The 22,768-nt window shown below is 53.9% G+C and overlaps 1 protein-coding gene across 1 annotated transcript in view; it reads left to right on the top strand.

Moving 5' to 3' along the window:
• CHID1 (chitinase domain containing 1) overlaps positions 1–21,587 on the top strand; it is a 62,379-nt gene extending 40,792 nt beyond the window's left edge. Inside the window, exons 10-14 of the mRNA XM_072637392.1 lie at positions 2,310–2,411; positions 3,241–3,396; positions 19,375–19,455; positions 20,498–20,540; positions 21,373–21,587. Coding sequence (XP_072493493.1) covers positions 2,310–2,411; positions 3,241–3,396; positions 19,375–19,455; positions 20,498–20,540; positions 21,373–21,471 — 481 coding nt within the window. The 3' untranslated portion in view covers positions 21,472–21,587. The remainder of the gene's footprint in view (positions 1–2,309; positions 2,412–3,240; positions 3,397–19,374; positions 19,456–20,497; positions 20,541–21,372) is intronic.
• Positions 21,588–22,768: the final 1,181 nt, after the last annotated feature.

The raw sequence follows: 22,768 nt of genomic DNA on the forward strand, positions 1-22,768 counted from the left end.
AATTATTATTTGGGGCTCACGCCAATCCTTCTGGACTTTTGGTTAACCGTCAAGAGTAACCTCGCCTGACCCAAGCTTGTCCCATGAGATGTGCACACTAAACATTCCTTAGATAAGGAAAGTCCTCGACTGTCCCCCAGCTCTTGGTAACTTGTAATGTCCTCTTCGTCCACCTCTGTATGAGCCTTCTAATTAGTTTCTTCTGTAACATGACTTAGTTTACTTATAAAGTCTGTTTAACTAGGTTTGTTTAAATGAAGCTAAGGCTGCTTGTTTGTTCAGCTTTTGTAACATGGAAGGAAGCCAGTGATCATGAATCAGTTTTTTCTTTAACATTTATGACTGAAGAGGAATGTCCAAGATGGCCAAAGGTCAAGGATCGCCCTCCGCCACTCTGTCAGTTTTGTCTCTAAGAGGCCTTGTTAGATGCCCAGTCTTTGATTTATTTCTTTTTGTCTGCAATCAGGTCTCAGACCTAAACTTCATAATAAAACCTAGGTTTTTCATAGCCCTATAATGTCTGTGTTGGGACCTGCCACATGAACTCAGAAAGGAGCTGTTTCTCCCAAAATAGCGGAACAGCAGAAGGCTCTGGGTTGGGCTGAGCTGACGTTGGCCATCACCGGCACATCCTCTAGCCTTTCTCCCTCCCCTCAACCCCCAGTAGCATAAGTCTCCCTCACTTCCATCCCTTTTACTCCCAATAGAAGACCTTGTCTCCTCCTTTGCCAAGAAAGAGCATGCATTTGTGGTGAGCTTGCCTTGCTCAGTGAGATCATCCCCCATTTTGTCCTCCTTTGGGCCAAGACTGACGCTCCTTGTTGTGGCCTCGACCCTGTCGTCTGCTGGTTGCTGCTCTGTCTGATCTTCATTTACTCCCCATCTCTTGCCTGCAAATCTAGGTTTTCCTCACCCTTCCAATTGTCCTCTGTGCTGTCCTTCTCTTCTTTTCACAGACAAGCTTCTAGAAAGAGCCGCCCACACACATGGCCTTCACCATCCCATGTAGTCTTCCTGACCCCTCCCCACCAGGAGCTCTAGGGGTTATTGTCCCCATTTCATGGGAGGAAATGGGGTCCCAGAGCAGCTAAGGGACCTCCCTCTGGTCACACAGACGGGATCAAAGGAGGGATTCACTGCTCAGTGCATTCAGATCCCAGGCTACTCCTCAGATGGCTGAAGATGCTCCCCCAGGGCCCTCCATCTAGAAAGGAGAATGGCGAACACACACACGCACACACACACACGCCTCACAGACTAACGCTGCTCATAATTGCTTCTGTTCTTGTTCCCTCTTGAGCGATCAAAATCAATTTGCAGTAAATGAGATTTTCCAGAGCTGGGTGAGGTCTGGCTGTGGATCCCGGCTATGTCAGGCAGCCCCTCCATCTGAACTCCCAGGCACTGCTGGGTGCCAAGCCTTCCTCCACTGCTGCCCCTCTGGCCTGACCCGGAGAGGGCACTGAGCCCTCCCCACACCCAGGGGTGCAGCCAAGGTCTCCTTTGGAGAATGTACATGGGGGTCATTTCCATCTGCCAAGCTATTTGTGGTCACTCATGTCTGAGGGGAAAAGTAGCCTGTTTTTAGGTGGGCGCTAGCCAAGGGCTGCACAGTGTGCCCAGGGTCACTGTTGGCATCATGCAGAGCCCCAGGAGGGCTCCTCTCTCCCAGCATGCCTCTCTCTGGGGCCCAGGGAGCCTAGTGGAAAGCTAACCTCACAGCTGTCTTTCTTTGGCTCTCAAACTCTGGTCTCAGGACCTCTTCACATTCCTCAGGGTGATTATTGAGGAACCCCCAAAAGAGCTCCTGTTTATACGGGTTATAGATATCAAGATCGTATGAGAAATTATAATATCTAATGATGGAATTAACCCTAAAGCCCTGGGAGGAGGGAGGGCACAGGGCAGGACGTCTGATGGGGTCCCCTGGAAGGGGAGGGTCTTTGATGGTGGCAGCAGGAACTTGGGGTAGCCCTGCACTCAGAACTCAAAGGGAAAGCAAAAGGTCCTGGCAGGGAAGAGGCAGTCTCCCTCCCTTGGCCATTTTGCCAAGGGACTCCCTGCTAAGATCCAAGGAGGCTCTAGTGGCCTTGGGAATAGAGAGTGGGCTGGCCTCAAGAAAGCCTTTGTTGAGGCCCCTGTAGACTTTCGCAGTGTCTGGTAGCTCCCTTAGACTAGGGTGTATGAGGCTGCTCAGCTGAAGGTGCTGGCAGGCTGCTGGCTCCAAGGGTTGGGCCAGCCTATCCTGGGAGGGCTCTGGGTCATGGAGTAGCCTACCTGTGACATCTCGGCCATGGCTGTCTTTGCAGGAAGGATCATCTGGGGCTGTTTACCAAAAAGGCATTTGATCACTTGGGCCCCATGATCGACGGCTTCAGCCTGATCACCTACGACTATTCTGCTGCTGAAGCGTGAGTAGAGGGGGGGGGGTGTCTGGGAGTGGCCCCAGGAGGTTGGGGGATAGGTCAGCCGGAGCAGCCCCTTTAAATCCCTCTGGGGCTGCCTGTGGTGAGGTGGGGCTCACCTGCCCCACACCCCAGGCAGAGCCCCGCCTCTCCTCCACCTTTGGCACCAGTGGGGTACCCGCCATATCCATATGCTGAGCAGCACCCTGCCAGCCCACCTGGAGCCCACAAGCCCTGCGTCTGCCTGGGTTGTTATAGCCGCTGCTTGTCCTTGGGCACCTGAGACCATCAGGAAGCCAGTCTTCTGTGGAGATGAACCCGCAGCTGGCGCCTTGTTGCTATTAAGGGGATTCTCAGGGTGGGGCACATGACTCCTGGGTTCAGTAACTGGAATGGCCCCAGGGCTGTGCCGCTGAGGGTGATCCTCACTCCAAGCCTGTGTCTGAGGCCAGAATTGTATATCTTTTCTTGGTTTTCCAGCAGAGAAGGCACTCTGGGGCCCCTTAGCCCTTTTCCCCCCTCCTCTTGTTAGAGCAGGGTACATCAGCCTATGCAGGGCAGAGAGGGGGCAGGGGCCACCTGCCATCCTACCTTGGTCCTCAAGAACAGAGGGGTGAGGCCCTGGCTGAGCTGACTAGGAGCGGGTCTGGGGAGACAGGTGGGTCACCACACAGTGGGTTCTAGGTCCTACAGGCTGGGATGGCCAGTTTTTTGTGGGGAAGGTGTCAGCAGAAGACAAAAGTGATGTGGCACCTCTTGAAATGTTCTCAAACTGAAATGTTGCTGAAAATGCATGCTTCTGGTGCGAAGGCCTGTTTCTACACTCTCACCTTAGGCCAGGCCCAAATGCACCCTTGTCCTGGGTTCGAGATTGCATCGATATCCTCGATCCAGATTCCAAATGGCGAGAGAAGATTCTGCTGGGTCTCAATTTCTATGGCATGGATTTTTCAGCCACCTCAGACGCAAGGGAACCGATCCTTGGAGACAGGTAAGGCCATTCTAGATCCCTCCTGTACAAGGAGTCTTCTTGCTGCTTCCTGCCTGCTCACACGTGACCAGGCAGCTGCCACCTGGCTCTCAGGTGGCTGCTAATGTTTGTCCACAAGGGGAAACCAGGCCCTGCCGAGAGACTACTTCCAGGGGACCACAAGCATTACCTGGTATGGCTGGGCTCTGGAGAGCCAGGGCATGCTGAGCCTGGGGCGATGGGAGCCATGGGAATAACATCTCTGGCCCAAGCAGTGAGGGCAGGTGGAGGAATCAAGGAGGTAACGCTGTGGACTGAGCCCAAAGTGTCCTCTTTGGACAGAGGTGGGGAGTGGGCAGGGGAGCTTGGATGAAGGTGCAAAGGGAGCTGTCCAGCTGGGCTTTGGTCCAGGAGCTGGGAGAGGGGAGGCCACGCTTCTTGTGTTTTTCTTGTTCCTCGAATTCACTAAAGATACCCCCGACTTACTTACCCATGGGGAGCTGAGGGTGGCCCAGGCCTGGTTCTGCTAGGATACTTCCTGCACTGGGCTCTTGGCCCAGTGGCTGCAGCCTCGGATTCATCACCCAGCAGTCGCCCTTTGCGTCTGCCTGTTTGGAGCCTGCTCTGTTCCTAAACAATCCCCTGATGGTTCTGATGACAGCCGGGATCTGGCTCTGCTGGGCAGGGGCTCCAAGCCCCCTGTTCTGTCTTCAGCCAAAGCATTTATACCTTAGTGCTGTTGATTATCTAGACTGGAGAAGGCCTCAGTAATGCAGGTTAAACTTAAAGGGCTGGGCTGCCATTTGTTTTTTGGAGAGAGGATTGTTAAATACTACTGCTGCCAGGCCCTTGTTTGTTCTTAATTTTGGTCCCATGATTTCCCTTGAAAGCGCGTAACCTTTTGTCCCCACCATATGAATTTTGTCATTTTTTTCTGGCACCATAAGGTAATGCTCTGGCAGTTTGATTGGTTTGGCACTGAATAAATAAGTTCATTTAGGTCACATGGTCGTTTTTATCCTGTTGGCTCAGCCTCCACATGAGCAATTAGGTTTTTATGTAGAGTGTTCTGTGTTTGTGTTCATTATAGTTCTTATGTGTATCTTGGTAGATAAGACTCCTGAATATTTTACACATAGAGTTATTTTGAATGGAATTTCTCTTTCTGTCTCCTCTGGCTGGATTTTGTTGGAAACATATAGAAATGTTGGTAGATATGTGGGCTGATCTGAGTTTCTAAGTTATTGATCATTTGAATGAATTTCAGAATAGACTCGAGAGTTCTCTAAACCAACTATGACATCATCTCCACAAGTGACCACTTGGCTTTCTCCTTGTATCTGTGTATTTCCTCACTGCTTTGATGTGCATTTAGAACATTATTTAAATCATAATGGTGATAGGCCTGACAGGCCGATGCAGTGGATGCGTCCGGTTGTGGTGGGGTGTGTGCTGGGCCACTGTTGTCACAAGGGCTTCCCATCTCACATTTTGTCCCAGCAGTACAGAGGGCTGTCGATTCGTAGTGTAGTATGATACTCCTGCACTACGTAATGCTCATTTTAATAATCTGCCGACTGGGTCAAAGCTTTCTCTTAATATGGCATTTCCATGAATAGTCTGCAAAGTCAAACTTCCTAAACATCGGTCTCAACGATGTATCATGCACAACCACATCTTTTGCTCCTTCTGTGTGTGAAGCAGCAGGACAGATTTGCACTTCTGAGTTAGCTGATGACGAGGTCCTCGGATGTCTGGGCAGTCCTCCTCTGGGCTTCTCTTCAGGCAGGAGGCCTGTTTGAAGTTGCTTTGCTCATGACTCCCGGAAGAGGGTTCTTAGCACATCTGGACCGGGGCTCCCCTGGAGTGAGGCGCTCCGCAGCAGCTTGGCGGATGGAGGCAGCCCTGGGGCTGTCACCGACGTTGTTTCTGGAGAAGTTTCTTTGGGCTCATTAAGAGATCCTGTTTTCTCTGGAATGTATCTTCTTGGCAGCACATTCTGTGTGTCCACTTTCAGGATGCTGTCTCCTCTGGGAGCGTGGCCTCTCCATCAGTAGCCAAGGTGTTATAGCTGTGGAAGATGCAAAAGTGATTTTAGACCTTGGGGAATCCCAAGGCCCTAAGTTCACTGATACGTCTACTGCCTCAGGTGTCCTTGCTTGCACTGGTTCCACTTGTTCCAGTTCAGACTCATTACACATTTATCACAAAGGGTACTATTTCATGTTTTAAAAACTAGAGACAATATATACTTAAGACAGTTAAATTTAGTTATTGAAAATTTCAAATTAAAAAAATTTCAAATGATCATAACTATGTTTGAGTCATTTCACTTTCTTAAAAGTTACAGGTTTTTTTGGAAAACATACATGTATATACATGTGTGTACACACACACACACACACACACACACACACAGTACTTATCAAGGCAAATAGCACAGAGAAATAAGGCAGAGAGAGTCCCTTTAACTTCCACATCCAAAGTGTCATGCTCAGACATTAGCTCTTGTCCAGGACATGGCAATGGTCATCTGACTGGCCATTTCTTCTCTCATGCCCCTCGCCCCCTGGGGTCTGTGACCCATACTGGGGTTTCCAGGCCCTTTTCCCAGCCACTCCTTCAAGACTTTTCCCTCATCAGACATGGAAGGGGAGCCAGGTCTCCTCCTTCTGAATGGGGGGCCCGGACTCCGCAGCCCTCGATTCTTCTTTCCTCTGCATGCCCCTCTTCCTGTTAGCCGTGGGTACCAGTAGTATTGACTGGCTGCCCTGTGGTATCAATAGTAACCTGTGCATGAGTGAGAAGGCCCTGGGTCCCGGAGGGAGGGAGGCAGTATGAGAGGGAGTACCCTCCTCCATCAGAGAGGTCACCTTGAGGGCCCTGAGCACGCCCTGCTTCTTCCTCAGCTAGCCCCAGGGAGCCCATCCTCCTTGCTAAATGATCCATCTGTGTAGATGTCATTAACTTTAAATGAAGTGACACTAGGCTCTTTCTGGTGCACAGTCCAGTTTGTCTTGGAGAGCTGTCACCCACCAGGGGCTACCCTTGTTTGCAGATTGGAGGGTTTCCCCCAGACGCTTGGGGGAGGGGATGCTGCTTTGCATTTTCATTTTGGTTTGCTTCAGTGCAGCCTGGTGTGGGCATTTGGATCACCCCTGTGGGGACTGCTTCCTTTGGTCTGATCAGAGGGATGACAAGCTGTCGGCAGGTGGGTGCATGAGCACCCTGCAAAGGTAACATGCATCACTGCCTCTGGCTCAGCCTCTTACAGCAGCCCTCGCAGCCCAGGGCCAGGGAGGGGTGACATGTCCCCCACTCCCTAAAGGCTTCTGGAAGCATTGAGGAAGCCCTTACCCAGTGCTGGGGGCTGTGCTGGGGATAAAAATGGCAAGAAGGGGAAGGAGAGGGGTGGGGAGGGGGGAAGGGGGAAGATGGCCAGCCAGCCTGAGGAGCCTAGCAGTCAGGGGAGGGGACCAGAGGGGCAGGTAGCTGACTCTGCATCCTTCTCATGCTTCGTGCCCCACCCCTCCCCTCCAGAGCCAGGACAATAACATCTCCCTGGAAACACTCGCTCTCCTGACATGATTCTTAGAGCACCTTATCTTACCATTGGGGAAACTGAGGCCACAGGCATGCAGCTCGCGGGCTTCTGGAGAGATTCCCATGCAGCCTTTTCCGTGAGGGGCCTGTGAAGTAGGCGTCACTGTGAACAAAACTGAGTAGACGGATGTTTCCGAGGACGTGGTGGTCTCTAATGCAGGATCCCCGAAGTGAAGTCTGTCTCTGGGGGTGGGGGGAGGGCGCTGCTTAGCCAGCCCCGCTTCCACCAGACTTCTCATTCCTCTTGTCTGTGAGGGTTTTGAGCCTGTGCCTGTCAAACTTGAGGGGTTTCCTTCCCACCCATTTGTCTGCTTCTACCCATGAGGAAGTCTTCTGGGGATCCCTCCCTGGGGGCAGCCAGGACCCTCCAAGGAGCTCCCAGCCCCCAAGGAGCTGGTCTTTATTCCTGAGGCGCTCTGTACTTGTATCTCTCTGAGTCTTCTGTGTCAGAGATTGATATCCAGATATCGTGTGTGTTTGATAACTCTGGGCTTTGTTTTCGTTCTGCAGAAATGATTTCTGTGGGTTTTGAGATTTCCACTCCTTTCGTTTCCTTCTCGGGGCTTATGCCAAATCCTTAGAGCCCAGCCCCTTGCCCTGTATTTCCTGGGGAAGCTCCCAGAGCCTTCCACTGCCCACGAAGCTTTCTTAGGTTTCAGAGTTACCTTTTTGAATGTCACCCAGGGTCCTCTTGTGCCTGGTTTGTAGGACATCAGAACACAAGAGGGCATTCTTTGTCAAAGGCCTCTGCATCTACTGAGATAATTGTGGTTTGGGAGGCTTTTACTTTTATTGTGATTAATTCTGTTGACTGTTTTCCTAATGTTGAACCATCCTTGCATCTGGGGTATAAATCCAGCTTGGTTGTAATGAATGACTTTTGGGGAGTAATTAGTTCCATGTACCAGCCAGGTGGTGCAGTGGCTAGAGCAATGGGCCTAGTCAGGAAGCCCTGAGTTCGCATGTGGCCTCCGACACTTGCTGTGTGACTCTGGGTGAGTCACTTCCCTCATCTGTAAGATGGGGACAATAGCAGCGCCTCCCTCATGGGGCTTTTGTGAGGCCTGAAGGAGAAGCTCTGTTATCAGCCAATGGTTAGAAGTAAATACCGAGGCCTTCTTGCATGGTGGCATGGTGCTCCTGGTGTGGGTATCAGGGCAAGATCAGCCTCCATTGACTGACTTTCTGCCTTCTCTGCCTGCTGCCTTGGGTCTGGGGATCGTACCTATCTTCTCATTGTCAGGGTCTCCACATCTGGGCATCTTTGGGTGGGAGGGGACACTTGGCCAAGAGTGGACACCAGCCCTTGCGAGCTCTCCGTCTGACCTGCACACCCAGGGTGTAGCCTCCAAAGGCTGGGCACCTCCCTTGGGGCATATCCCTTACCCCATGCCTTCTCATTTGCTGGCACCTTGGGGTGGGGTGGCATGGGCTGAGAGGGGAGCTGTCTCCTCACTCCATGCTTTTGTCTCTCTTGCCCCAGGCTTTGGGCTCCTGCTGGTCCGGGAAGTTCAGGCCCTTTCTTAGAAGCTTTCCATAGTGCTGATCCTGTCCCTGCTCCCAGCATCCTGGGATGCCCAGTGGGGTGGCCTGCAGGGCTTTCCACCTGCTCCAGAGCCCTCAGGATGCCTGACAGACCCCAGGAATGTGTTGGTGGGAGGGGCTGTGAGGGGTGCTCACCTTGCTGAAGGTCATCTGCAAATGTCTGTGCAGGAGGCCAGGTGCCAACTCAGCAGAGCTGCCTGGCAGGCATGCAAGCTGGCAGAAACAACTCAAGACCTCAGAGACACATTCACACTTCAGCTGCCCAAGCAAGGTCTCTGGGCTGAGGGCCTGTTGCCAGCACAAAGCAGGGTAGGGGTGGGATGTCACTGAAGCCGGGCAAGGAGGGCCCTGAGATCTCCGCTCTCATGGGTTTTCTGGCCCTGGGGCCATGTTATTGTGAAGTGTGATCAAGTTAGGGTTCTGGGGAGGGAGCCTCTGGAGCCCAAGCTGGAGCCAGCCATTGCCCAGTGCCAGACTACAGGGGGATGCAGTCTACCCTGGCTGCTGTCAGATAGAGTCCCCAAGGGTTCTTGTCTGGCAGTGGGGGAATCCTCCGTGGATCCATGGTCTGTTGGCATGCAGGCATCTGGGGCTTTGACCTCGTTTGTGACTGAGAGTCAGCTTAGGGATCAGTGGAGGAGTGTGCTCCAGGTATCTGAGCAGAGTGCTGACCTCTGTGCTCTCCCATCTCCTTGGATGGCCAGTGTCTGCTGGGTGAGGATCCATACCTCATCCCCCGGGCTTGTGGCCTCTGCTTTGTGCCTCCTCTCTGGGCTTCTGCCTGGCCACCTCCTTTTCTGCTCTGGAGGACATCCTATCTGGGCTATGTGTGTCCCTCCAAGGTGAGGCAGCGAGCACTGGGCCCGCCAGGGTCTCCCACACAGGTCTGTCTGTGGCCGCCAGCCTGGTGCATGTGGGGGAGCTGGCTCAGGGATGATACTGAGAATGGCAACGCTAATAATATCCTACTACTTTTATGGGGCCTACTGTGTGCCAGGCACCACACTAAACGCTTCATCATCATCTCCTTGGAGCCTCACAAGCCTTGGGAGGCAGGGGCTAGTATGATCCCCATTCTTACAGAGGAGGAAACTGAGGCAAACAAGGTGAAGTGACTTGGTCAGGATCACCAGCTGGAAAGTGTCCAGAGACCCAGAGCTCTGTGCACTGTGGTGCTCAGCCATCTAGGCACATGGCCCAGGGCCCAAGCTGGTTTTTTATTCCCCCTCAGACTTCAATATCCACTCAGTATCTCCCCCTGCAAAGAGCAGGGGATGTGTCTGCATGGATCTGTGCATCTGCTGCCCTGGGGAAGGCTGCCCTTCTCTCCTTCCCTCCCTGGGGTGGGGCACTTTGGAGGCAGTGGCCTCCTCCTCCCACCCCCCTTCTTCCTCCTCCAAGCTCCAAAGTATTTGGATTCATTCTGTCTCTGCCTGATGGTGAGGAAGAATCCAGCAACCACCGGCCTCTCTCCTGGCCGGCTGTTGGATGGCTCCTTCCCCCTGTCCTGTCCCGTCTGAGGGCTGCCCATCCACCCCCGTCTTCTTGTTACCTTTGTCAGCTGTAGGCATGAGGGACATGGAATTCCCTCTTGTCTGCCCCTGCTTAGGCCCAGTCAGCATCTCCTGAACCACCTGTCTGCTACATGAGTCAGGGGCCATGGGGGCAGAAGACAGGTTGTGGGGACAGGCTGGGGGCACCACGGAACCAATATACAGTGACTGGGAGGGGATCAGCCATGTACTCCCCCTGGCTGATCCTCTCCCAGCCTGCACCAGCCCAGGCACAGGCCAGAGGACCCTCCTCCAGGAGGGGATAGGTCAGACCCAAGAGGCCCCATGTCCAGTGGCATTCTCCCCAGAAAAGAAACACCAGGACAGCTTGGCTAATGAAGGCAGAGTCTATGCTAAAGTGAGCTTTCTATGCCTCTCTAATGCGCTATTGACTTTTCTGTGGCCATCAGAAAGCAAGAGATTCCTTGGGACGTAAAGAGAATTGATCTTTGCTGCGAGAAAAACCGGCGGGGCAGGTGCCCACCTATTCCTTGTGAAAGTATTAATAAAACCCTGAGGAGGGGGTTTGAAAGAAAGGCCTGAACTCTCCCTGAAGGCCTCGGCACTCCCATCCCTGTGCCTTTCTCTTGGCCGTATGCCCTGGGCAAGACAGCCAGGATGGGGAAGGGTCTCCAGGCCAGGCCCCAGGAAGGTGGATCCTGGAGAAGAGGAGGCTCAAGGGCAGTGCATTGTTGCCGCTGTTCAGTCGTTTCAGGCATATCTGACTCTCAGTGATCCCACTTGGAGTTTTCTTGGCAGAGACACTGGCATGCTTTGCCATTTCCTTTTCCAGCTCATTTTACAGATGAGGAAGCTGAGGCACATGGTGAAATGACTTGCCCAGGATATCATCCCCTAATTGTTCTTAGACCAGAGGCTGCTGGGGTGAGCACTGAGCCTGGCACCTGTCCCAAATCAGGCTTCTGCCTCCCCAGCCTCAGGGCTGGGCACACACCCTCTGTGGGTCTGTCAGGCATAGCACAGGGTTCTTGTGGGAGGAAAGGCACTCCTGTGGAGAACAGCAGGGGCCCTAGTGAGTGAGCAGAGAAAGCCTGGAAGGTACCCGAACCCCTCCACCTTGAGATCTGCCCCCATGCAGACAATCCTGGCCTGCTACTGCTGGCTTCCTAGCATCCCGCACGTGGAGGCAGTCATGGACTCCCATCTAACCTTGACACTCCCCAGGCCAATCACTGCCCTGGTGAGCCTCAGTGTCCTTATCTTTAAAATGGGGATCACAGCGGCACCATGCTCTTCAGGTTGTCATGAGGATTGGATGCGATGGGATATAAAGGAATTAGGCTGGTGTCTTCTTCCTCCCTAATCTGCACCCATAGCTTCTGGGAGGAAAAAAGCAGGTCCCTGGGTCCAGGTGTGTCCCTGCCCTCACCCCTCCAGACACTCACTCAGAGGGAGTCAGGCTGGGAGCAGAAGAACCAGCCCTGAGCTTGCCCCAGCACCAGGGCTCTCCACATTGGTAGAGTCTGGAAGCTCTCTGAGGGCAGGAGTGTGCTTCTGTTTAACTTTGGAGCCCCAGCCCCTAACACCTGGCAAAGACTGAGTGAACGAGTGAAGGTGGGAGTTGTTTATCCTTGTTCTCGAAGAGGACTGTGACATGCCAGTGAATTGGCATTAAGGGAGGGAGGGCCATGCAAAGTCAGCAGGCTCATTCTCTCCTCCGGAGCCAGGTACAGATCAGGATGATGGAGGGCTGGAGATGGCCCCGATGCAGTGGGGACTTTGGCCTTTTTAAGCCAAGGTCTTGAACAGGTCTCAGTGACTGAGGCAACACCCATTCACTGATTAAGGGTAGGTAAGAAATGAGGCTGAGAACAGCTCCTTAGTCAAAAAAAACCCCAAAAACGCCCAAACCAATCTGGAAGGAATGAATGAGTGAAAGGGTGAGGGAATGAATAAATGAAGGGTGAGTGAGTGAATGAGTGGATGGATGGAGAAAAGAGTGCAGTGAAATAGTTCCTGGAGGGCTCTCCCGTGCTGGGAGCCAAGGCTGGGGCCAAAGGAAGCCCAGGCTCCCTTCCTGAGTGACATCAGGGTGTAGTGGGGAGTCCCTGGGCCTGGGTCTGAATCCAGAGCACCCACAGTTGAAGTGGAGCCCTCTGCTGGCTGTGGAGGTGTCTACCCTCAAGGAATTTATATTCTCTGGGGTACAGCCCCATGTGCACAAATACACAAATACTGTTTTAATTTATTTTTCACCAGGAAGGCTTGGAGCTGAACCCTGCCCAACAGCCCCAAAGCGCAGGAAAGGTCTGGGGGGGAGGTTGAGGCAGCTGGAGAGGGGAGAGAATGGTCTCTCCCTTCTGTCTAGCATGAGCCAGTGGAAGGGGAGCCTGAGGCCCTTGCCACCTCCTTTCTGTGGGACCTTAGGCAGTTCCCCCTGATGAGGGTCTCCATCCAGCATGAGCCTCCCTGGGGCTGGCCTTCCCTTCTGCCCACTGCCTGGTCTAGTACCTCTGAGGCCACTGCTAGTCTCCCCAGAGGCTTCCTGCCTCAGTCTCTTCCCCTTTCTGATCATGCTTCAGCACTGACTTCCCACTGTCTCTGGCTCTCCCCATCTCCCTCCCCTTAATCCCCCTTTCCAATCTGTAGGACCTACGTTCTTAATCCATCCTGGCAGATGGGAACAGCCCTGCCCTGGCTGAAAAGGTCTCTGTTATTCCTGGACTATGGGAGGCTCTGACCAGCCTGGGAACCTAAGCCAGGCTTCCCCCCAGGGCTCTGCTAGGGGGTGGGGGGTGCAGGGCCCAGGCTCACAGCCAGGCTGTGCAGGTGCTTGAGACCTTAAGGCCCAAGGTCCAGCTCTAGTGGGATTTGGCACTGGCCCTAAGAGGAGGGACACCTCTGAATGTGCTGACCCAGGCCTGGGCATCCTGACAGCTGGGGTGCAAGGAAAGACTCGTGGCTCTCCCATTAAGTCTCCCAACATCCGCCCAATATCCACATTTTTGTCAGTGCTTTCTCTCAATATCCCCAGAGACTTGGCTTGAGCACCACATTCTTCAGGAGGCATGTACCGAGCCATCCCCAGATTCTGGCAGCCCCCCAACCCCAGGTTCCCTTCTCCGAGTGAGGGGGCAGGAATCTTCTAGGCTCTCTCTGTAGCCCCAGTGCCTGGCTCTGAGAACACACCTCCTAAATGCTTGCTAATTGATGAATTAGTTCATTTTCCTCATGTCCATGAGGGTCAAAGACAGGAGCTGGCATTGGTACTCCAGCTGATACCCAGGATAAGTGCCCATCTCAGTCCTTGGAATTCAGTTTGACTTGGCACTGAATATGCCCAAGGTTGGGGCAACTGGGGGGTGCTACAGTGCACAGAGTGCTGGGCCTCGAGTTAGGAAGACCTGAGTTCAAATCCCTGGGCAAGTTCTTCACTGTGTACCTCTGTTTCCTGATCTGTAAAATGAACTAGAGAAGGAAATGGCAAACCACAGTGTCTTTGCCAAGAAAACCCCAGATGTGGTCACAAGTGGGACAGGGCTGAACAAGGACAGTGCCCAAGGTTTTGGGGTCTCTCAGACCTTGTACAGGAGGGATTTGAGGGAAGATCCCTTTCCTCTGGGGGAGGGGGAGAGTATCCGAGCTGGGCCTTTAAGGAGGGATTCTGGAGGATGGGTCTGGGTGGAGATAGAGAGACATTCTGAGAGGCTGAGCCTCACACTGGGGAGAGTGGTGGGATGGCGAAGACTCTAGTGAGGGGGCTGGTCCTGATGAAGCCCTGAGCCTGGGTGGAGAGGGCTACTTGGGTGAGGCAGGCCTGGGAGCCCTGGAGGAGGTCTATTTGTCCTTCTTGCTATGGGAGGGACATCAGGTGCTTTTGCTGCCTTCAAGGCTGTAATAAATGAGAGTCAAAGGTCAAGAGCAGACCCCGATGGCTTTGGGGAGCCCCAGAAAAAGCATGTTTAAGGTTAGAGTCTCCAAATCCTCAGGACAGCTCAGTAGGACTTTTATCAGGCCACTCTGGCGATGTCTTTTCGGAGCTGAATCTTTAAATAGGAAATGAAATCTTGCCCTGTCTTTGAGACAGCCCCTGACACCAGGGCTTAGCCCAGGAGCTGTATCAGCCAGGTGTTAAGGAAGGTTGCCGAGGCTGGGAGATAGGAATAAATCTGGGGTCAGGAGCAGATGTCTCTCAGTGCCAGCATAAGGCAGCAGAAGACCTCAGAAGATTCTGGAGCAGGGAGTGCCAGGGTCAAACCTGCGTTTCAGAAGGGTTACGTTTGTGGAAAGCCCACTGAGGAGGCATTAAGGAGTATTAGGGAGATGGCCATGTGGGCCTCCAAAAAGGGAGGACCCCATGAAGGGGAGGGGAGTGGCCTTGGGAGAACTAGGGACATGTGGAGACAAGGAGGGGATAATGGGCCCCTTTCTGGGTGTGTTGAATTTGAGATGGTTGGGGACTTCCAGGGAGAGATGCTTGCCAATGGGAGATGGGCTGAAGATGCAGGGAGATCATAGACCTGGGAGTTGTCTCCACAGAGATAATTATTGGACCCCTGGGAGCTGATTGAACCCCAAGAAGGAAGAGCAGAGCCCTGGGGGCCAGCAGGCTAAAACCTGGATGAGGGTGCATGCCTTGGTCCTCTTCAACCCAAGGAGGAGCTCCAGGGAATCTGTAGAGGAGACCGAGAAGGGGGCAGGTGATAGGTGGGGGGCCTGGCTTTTGCCCACTGCTGAGCCCCGTCTTTGTTCTCCCCAGAACTGTCCCCCAGACACACCATCTTCACCCCAGCACAACCATGGGGTTCTCTTTCTCCAAGCGCAGTGGCCATCCAGAGAGGTCATCCCAGGCAGGTCCCCAGCTGGCACTGGGGGCTTTGTTCATCCCAGGGAGCAGGGTGCCACTTCCTGAGGACTCAGAAACCCTGACGTGGCTGTGCCTGCAGATAAATCAGCAACGGCTTCTTAGCCCAAGAAATCCATGGGAACACACAAGTCCTGGGAGTTATTAGCACTGATCACATATGGCACTGGCATAATTACATTAAAATATATTTGGAAGGCACAACGACTTAAGCAGCCAATTAGTCAAATTCAGAGGGGGCAAGCACTAAATCACACTGCGTTTGCTGCCCTGCCTCCCGGCCCAGCTGTGAAGGGACACGTTCATTTTTCATGGGCCAGACTTTCATGAGGACATTTGTGTATCTGATCACTTTGCTTTCTGTGCTGCGTGGTGCAGGGCCCACTCCATTGGCGCCAGCCTCAGGCCCTCCTCCTGAGACATCTACTTCAGACTCGGTTGTCAGTCAGCAAGTATTTATTAAGCACCTGCTGTATGCCAGGTGGTAGGAATGCAGAGAAAGGCAAAAGCCACAGCCTGACCTCCAGGAGCTCCTGGTCTAAAGGAAAGTCATCAGGAAGGAAGAGACAGGAAGATGCCTGGAAAGTCCTCCTGCTGAGGCCGAGCACCCTCCTATCTGCCCAAGACCACCAGGATCCAGTGAGGGGCAGAATGAGGCGTCTTCCTGGTGCCAGTCTGCCCTTGGGAAGGGCAGAGGCAGAGAGGAGTCTAAGGGCTGGGGGAGTCCCCTTCTTACCCCAACCTTCCCTCTGCTCTGGACTCCTCAAGAGCAACCTACTGTGTGCAAAGCACCAGGTAGGTGCTGGCATCCGGACGGAAATGGGGCACTTCCTTCTCCCCACAATCTTCCAGTCTGAGGGGGACAGAGACCACAGGGAAGGTTCCAGCTGCCAGTCCACTGGGAAGGCCCCAGGTTCTTGGGGCAGCCACTCTCCTGCAGTGTGGCTTCCATGATAAGATCCCATCCATTTCTAACACTGAACTGCTTGGCGGGGCCAAGACATGCACCACTTTCTCAAGCAGCTGTGGGTCTCACTCATGGCTGTCTGCCCTGGGGCCAGGGGGTTGAGGGGATACTCTCTCTACATTTAGGGTTAGGGGCCAGGAAGTCCTCAGGGCTGACTCAGATTTCCTTCATCTCCCTCCTCTTCCTCCTACTGATCATGGTCCTCAGTTTTCCCGTGTTTCTCTGAGGTCCTCACAGTCGCCATTTCAGGGTGAGCCCATTCTGCAGTGGGACGATCCTTCCCCAAGTGTGGGTGTGCATGCTTCCTTTCTGTTAGGGCTGCTGGGGACCTTCTCTCCTATGTTTGATCTTCTTAAGGTATCTGTCCAGTTCCCGGGAAAAGGATAGAAATGACTTGGTGACTTCTCCCAGAATCACTGAGAAGTTCTGCCAAGTGTGTGTGCTGAGCATCATTTTATATCATCTAATGTTATTTGTCATGATCTGACTCCAGCATGGACTCATTTGGGGCTAGAGGGCCCCAATGGCAGTGAATGCTCCCCCCTTGAATGGGGGGGAGCCCCCCAGCTTCTCCCCTAAACCCATTTGGGGGATACAGGTCCCTGCTTGAACCTCAACTTTGAGTGTAGATGGCCTCTTGAACTAGGGGAGGGCAGACGATGTGTTGGGCCACATAGGAATAAGGCTCTTCTTGTCAATTCCCAGACCCAGGACTTTGCTGTAGGGCAGTGTTTCTTCTGTCTTTTATCAGGCTGCTAGGTGGCCCAGTGGGAGAGTGCTGGGTGGCCCTTCCTAGCTTGCAGGACCCCAGGCCAGTCACTGAACCTTGGCCTACCTCAGTTTCTTCAACTGTTGTGAGGATCCAAGGACAGGAGCTGCCTTTGTCCTCTTTGATGGGCAGAAACCTCCAAGTCAGATTAATTTCTCCAGTTATTACTGATCTGGAGTGCCTTTTTCGTATGGTTATCAATAGTTTGCCTTCTTAGGAGTCTTAGCTACATCTCTAGGCTTATATCTGAACAAAAAAGAGACTTTGCTGCAGAAAAAAGTAAGCTATTTATTCTGAATCCCCAGCCCAGCAGCTGGTTGGGTCAGTCAGTCAACAAACATTCATTGAACCTTGCCCAGTGCCAAACAGATCTGCCCAAGCTGCCCAGGAAAACCTCCATCTAAATGCTCCTCAGTACCCAGTGGGCTTTGGGCATAGCCCCCAAGCCTGGCTAGCTGGGAGAGGAGCTGCCATAACTGAGTCTTCACCGCCCAGCACATCTCCCTGGCTTGGCTGTGCAGAAACCATCTCTGCTCTTTCATTAGAACAAATATCTATGAACTGCCTACTGTGTGCAGACCTCCTGTGCTCCGGGCTAGAGAGAGATCTGACCAACTGCCTGCCTTGGGCAAGCCCCCCAGTCCAACACACCCAGCCAGGGCTAGCTGAGCAGAAGAAAGCCTGGCCAAGGCACACTAGAGGTTATTCAAGGCATGGCCCAGGGCAGAAGAAGGGCATTCAGTAGAAAGGCCAGAGATTCCCTGTACCTCTGTGCCCTCCTCTGGACAAACAAGGGGCGGTGAGAGAGGGAGTCGCAGGCAGCGGAATTGGGGATGGGGGAGCCGAGGCTTCCAGAGTTCCCCCCTACTCACACTCCTCCCCCATTTGAGGTACCGCCAACTTAGGATGGTGCTTAGTCCTCTGTGCACCTGAGGAGATTGATGGTGGCTTTGCCCACTTCAGAATGTTTCATTAGGAGTGAACTGAGGGAACATTCACTTCAGCAGCCTCCAGGGCTGTGGTAACTGGGAGGCCAAGCTGGGGTTCATGTTTCATTCATGACTGCTTGTGCTCTTCTGCCTGTCACCGCTGCTGCTGAAGGCCTTTCCATGTTGGGGACAACCAAGTCAGTGGCCATGTAGGTGGTCAGGGCTCCCTCCCCCTCCCTCCAATGTGGGAAAGGAGAATGGTGGTGGGTGAGGTCCGGGGCTGACTTTCACATTCCCTGGAAGGGGTCATGCTACCTTTGTCTCTGCCTCCCCCCCACTTCCAGACAAATTTAGCAAGGGGTAGGAGGCCCCCTGTTGTGGTCCCTGAGTCATCTCCCTCCAACAGTACTAGCTTCGGACTCAGTGACCTTCCTGGCACCTCGAAGGGAGGGAGGCAGGGACCCCCACACACACTCATCCCCCTCCTTTTTGGCCTCCCTGCCTTTCAGTCCCCTTTATCTTTGGTTTATCAATCTATTTGTTTTCATGTTGTCTCTGGCAAAGGAGATTTATTAATTATTCAATTGTTTAAATCTAACTTTTTGTGACTAGAGGCTGAACCCAGAATGTTACCCTGACCTCAGTAACTCTAGGAATGCCAGAGATGGCTGCAAGGAATTTTGGGTTCCCTGAGGTCTTGGAAGCACCCAGAATGTTTTGGGTCACCACAACCAGGTCTCAGGCCAGTCTACCAAACTTGTATTGTGACTTCCACCCACATTTTATTGATTGTTTACATTTACTGATACCTATCTCCATGGGAGCAGGAACATAGTTCAGTAGACCTTGTCAAAATCCTTATAATGTTAACTTTCCAGAACCTGGATGAGAGGGAGCCATGTCCTGTCTGGCTCAAACTCCTCTCCCAAAGGACCTAATCAATTTCTTTCTAAAACAATTTCAGATTTTCTAGTCAGAGGCCAGGGAATCCCATCCTTTCCCTCCCTACATCCCATGGTAGGGGCTCCCTGAGATTATGTCCCTATGTCCTTGATCTCTGCCTTCTCCGAACCTGGACCAGCGGAGGCAGCCTGAGGAGAGAGGGAGGGAGAAGGGTCACTAGAGTCATCTCCCAAGGCCCCTCTTAGAAGGGGAGATCAGGCACTGGGGCTTGGCTGTCCTTGGCTGGACACACGAGCAGGCTGGGTTGCTGGTCAGGCCGACCTGAGGCTTTTTCCGAGGGCAGTACCCTCGATGGGCACTGTTCCCAGACCAGGCAAGCCCCCTCTCTTTCCCATTGTCAGGGATCAGACATTGGTGTCAGGGTGCGGAGAGCATCTCTGTCCCCTCCCTCCTTTCCCTTTCTCCAGAGGGATCAGTCTTTCTTTGAATGTCACTTAGGGTGGAGGCCCTATTGGAAGGTGGTCCTCAATGACTTTGGGGACAGAAGTGGACTCCTGAGTCCTACCCCCTGTAGGTGGACTGGGGGAGGGGTGCCTAGAGCAGCAGAAAGAGGTCTCAGGAGCTGGGGTCCCTCCCCAAGCTGTCCTGAGCCTCAGGATGCTTGTGGATGGAGACTATACGTCTGTTGACCTGTGGGGCCTTTCCTACTGTCCCCCTGTCCTCCTGCATGTTTTCAGGGGAAGGACCCTGGGAGGACCTGGTCTGGAGGCTCTTCCTGGGGGTCTCTGGAGGCAGCTTCTTGTCTCATCATGAGGTATGTCACTGGGCCTCTGCCCTGGTCAGCCATGACCTGGGCTGTCCCTGCTCCCCCTGATGCCCTTTGGGGCTTTTCTGGTGCCCCACAGGTATATCCGGGTCCTCAAAGATCACAAGCCCAAGATGATCTGGCACCAGGAGTTTGCAGAGCATTACTTTGAGTATAAGAGGTGAGTGCAGACCCAGGATGAGGTAGGGGGAGGGACCTGGCCACAAACCCTAACTTTGTCCTGGACAGGTTGTCCTCTCACTCCACCTCCACCCCTGGGGTACAGGGAGGGGCCTCAGAGGCCTCTAGCCTGTGGCCATCTGACATTCACAGTCAAGGCAGGGGCCCCCCAACCTGCCTAGGCAGCCTGGGCACCAACCTCAGAACCATTTCCAGCTCATCCATGTCCTTCAGTTGTGGGGCTCAGTTATCTTCAATCCTCTAATTGGGGGTGCAGCACCCTTTGTGGGGGGAGGGGACCAGAAGGGGGATGGCTGACACCCCCAAGGACAGTCAGAACTGAAAGGGTCTGGACAGGCCAGAGCCTAGAGATGCATCTAATAAGGTAAAAATAAGACCAGATATAAAGGCTGTCCATGGGCTTCAAAAAGCAGCTTCTCATGGGCAGATGGGAAAGCTCAGTGGGCATCCCCAGAGCTTATGGCGACTGCGTCAAGGGAATGGTCCCAGGACTGTCCTCCCATGGCAGCCTCCCAATCCACTGCCTCTCAAAGCATTGCTCCCTCTCTTCTTGAACAGCTTGGATGGGAGCGGGGACCAGAATGCTGGGGAGACAGGGCTTCCCCTGTACTGCGCCCTCCTCAAACAGTCACAGACCTACCTTTATGTGTATAGGGCTTCACCATCCCCTACCCCGCCCCTGGTGGTGAGTCCAAGGACAGACCCTAATAAATATGCTCTGGCTTGAATGGATAAGCCGAAGAATTGCCAGAGGAGGGCAGCTAGGAAGGCCAGGGCCTGGAGATCCTGCCCTTTGAGGCCTGATGGATGGAGGGATTTGGAGGACCCACCGAGTCACATCCCACCTCTAGGCCCTAGGCCAGGCACTGAACTCCCTGAGCCTGAAAGGAGGCAAGGTTGGAAGGCGAGGTCAGCGGGCCTCAAAGGAGGTAGGGTTGGCAGGCCATTCGGGCAGAGCTTGCTCTGGGGGAAGCAGGTGATGAGAAATCCCCTCCACCCCTACCCCTCCTTGTGTCTTTCAGAAGCAAGAGCAGAAAGCATTTCATCTTCTTCCCCACCTTAAAGGTAGGCTTGTTGTGCCTCTCTGAGAGGGCTGTGGAGGGTTGGGGGTGAGCGCCAGAGAGCTCTGCCTTCCAGGAGGAAGGTCTTGGTGATACCTGGGAGGGACTGGCCAGGGAGTAGGTCAGGGTCTGCTGGGTGACCCTGAGGCCCCCAGAATAGTATACCGTTTCCACCCCTCTGTCCCAGAGTGAGGGAGAAGGGGCTGAAATAAGAGCGGACCCCAGCCATGCCCCACCCCCATGGGGCCCCAGGAGGTGGGTTCTAGGCTTTGCTTGAAAGAACTGTATAATCCTGCAATGTGTACCAGGCACGCTGGAATCTTGGAGGGGGAATGCAGAGGTAACCCATCAGCTGCAGCCTCTGCTCCTGGGACTGATCAGGAAGGACAGAGGTCCTGCTGGGTTGGTGAGGGGTGGTCTGGGCTGAGTCCAGGGGCACTGGACTTCTCCCCAGCTTCTGCAGGCCCCCTGACCAAGGCTGTGATCACTTGGGATCCCAGAACCACCCTCCCCTCCGTGAGACCCATGGATCAGCCTGGCCTCTTGTTGATTTGGGTGACTCTTTTAGGGGGAGATGTGTCCCAGGGTGACTTCAGATCAGCAGCACTGTGTCTTCTGTGGCTCCTTTTGTAAAATTTGCCCTGTGAGGGACTCCTCTACCTTCAAGGGGGCCCACAGAGTTGGGGAGCCCCCAGCAGTGTGTCTGCTTCCAGACCTCATGTGTGTGCCAAAAGGGGTAGGGGCTCGAGGCTGGCTTATCCCCTGCAGATGGTATTTGCAGGGAGAAGCTTTAGGCAGAGATGCCAGGAGTGACTGGGACACCTCCTCTCTCTCAGTCCATTCAGCTGCGACTGGACCTTGCCAAGGAGCTGGGCACTGGCATTGCCATCTGGGAGCTGGGACAAGGCCTGGACTATTTCTATGACCTGCTCTGAGGCTGAGAGCTGAGCCCCTGCATCCTTCTCTCCTCAAACTGAGCCAGGTTGTTTTTTTTTTTAAGAATTAGACTTTTGTACACTGTTGGGGATGACAGGAACATCTCTGTGGAATACATGTGTCTGGTTCTTGCGTGTCCAGAGTTAGCTCTGGTGTCTCCCTGGGGGCTGGGGGGGAAAGCAGGAGGGCCAGCAGCCTCAAGCCGGAGTCCCATGGGAATATGCCTGATGGTGGCTGCTCTGGTAAGTGCTCCTTAAAACAGCAGCTTTTAAAGAAAGCTTGCTGCCTAGAAATGCTCCAGGGAATGTTCCTTCTGGGCTGTCCAGACAGCTTGGAAATTCCTGGTTAACCCATGACTTTCCAACTGCCATCCTGGGCTCCCAAAAGCAAGCAGGGCTCCCCACTGTGATGACCCGGGAGCCTGCCTGAGGATTTCCCATGAGCCCAAGAAAGATGGGAAGGCCAGCTGGAGCCCATGATCTGCTCTGGGGCACCCTTGAGCCCCAGGTCTCCTCACAAGATCCACCCTGGTCACCTCCCTGAAGGTGGGGGCCCTGAGAGCCTCAGGCGAGAGCCAACCTTGCCATCAGCACCATGGCCAGCGCTGTGGCCAGCCCCCAGTCCTAGGGCTGAGCTCTCAGGAACCCCGGAGGCTTCTGCGGCATCTTTGCGCTCTCTAATCCACCACTGATTAAAGTCCTATTGATTCCCCTCTGTGGCTTAGGCCTGGCGTCTCTCAGCAAATGGAGCCTCCTGGTACCCAGCAGGGTTCACTAATCAGCCCCTCTGTTGTCCGTTAGACACAAAGCAGCTGCTGGAATCTCTGGTTCAATTAACCCGAACCTCCTGCTTCATCCAGGAGCCCTTTGAAGCAGGGCTCTTCGATTAGCGGCTTGGCTCTTAGCCTGGCCCAAGGCCTCGGCTCCCCCCACCCACCCACCCCCTGCCCTGGGCCAAGCCTCACCCCTGCCTGCCCAGTGGTGGAGGGGAAGTGCATTTCTGGGCTCCGTCACAGCCTGGAGGGGATGGGACCCCTGCCCTCCCTTCGGGCCCATTGGACCTCCTCTCTGTCTGGTCACAGGTGCCTTGCAGGGAGCCAACTCACTGTCCTGCATATCTTTCCCCTACGCCCCCTGCTCCACCCCAGGGGAGGGGGAGCCTGATTGGAGACTCCTCACAGTACATGGAACAGGTATGCCTGGGCCAAGCTGTGGGCAGGGTCCACAGAGTCTAGACGTTGTCCCTGAGTGGTCTGAGGTCCTGGACTTTGGACAGCATCTCCAAATGTCTGGGGCA

The sequence above is a fragment of the Notamacropus eugenii genome, chromosome 2 (genome assembly GCF_028372415.1).
Source record: "Notamacropus eugenii isolate mMacEug1 chromosome 2, mMacEug1.pri_v2, whole genome shotgun sequence".
Lineage (NCBI taxonomy): Eukaryota > Metazoa > Chordata > Mammalia > Diprotodontia > Macropodidae > Notamacropus > Notamacropus eugenii.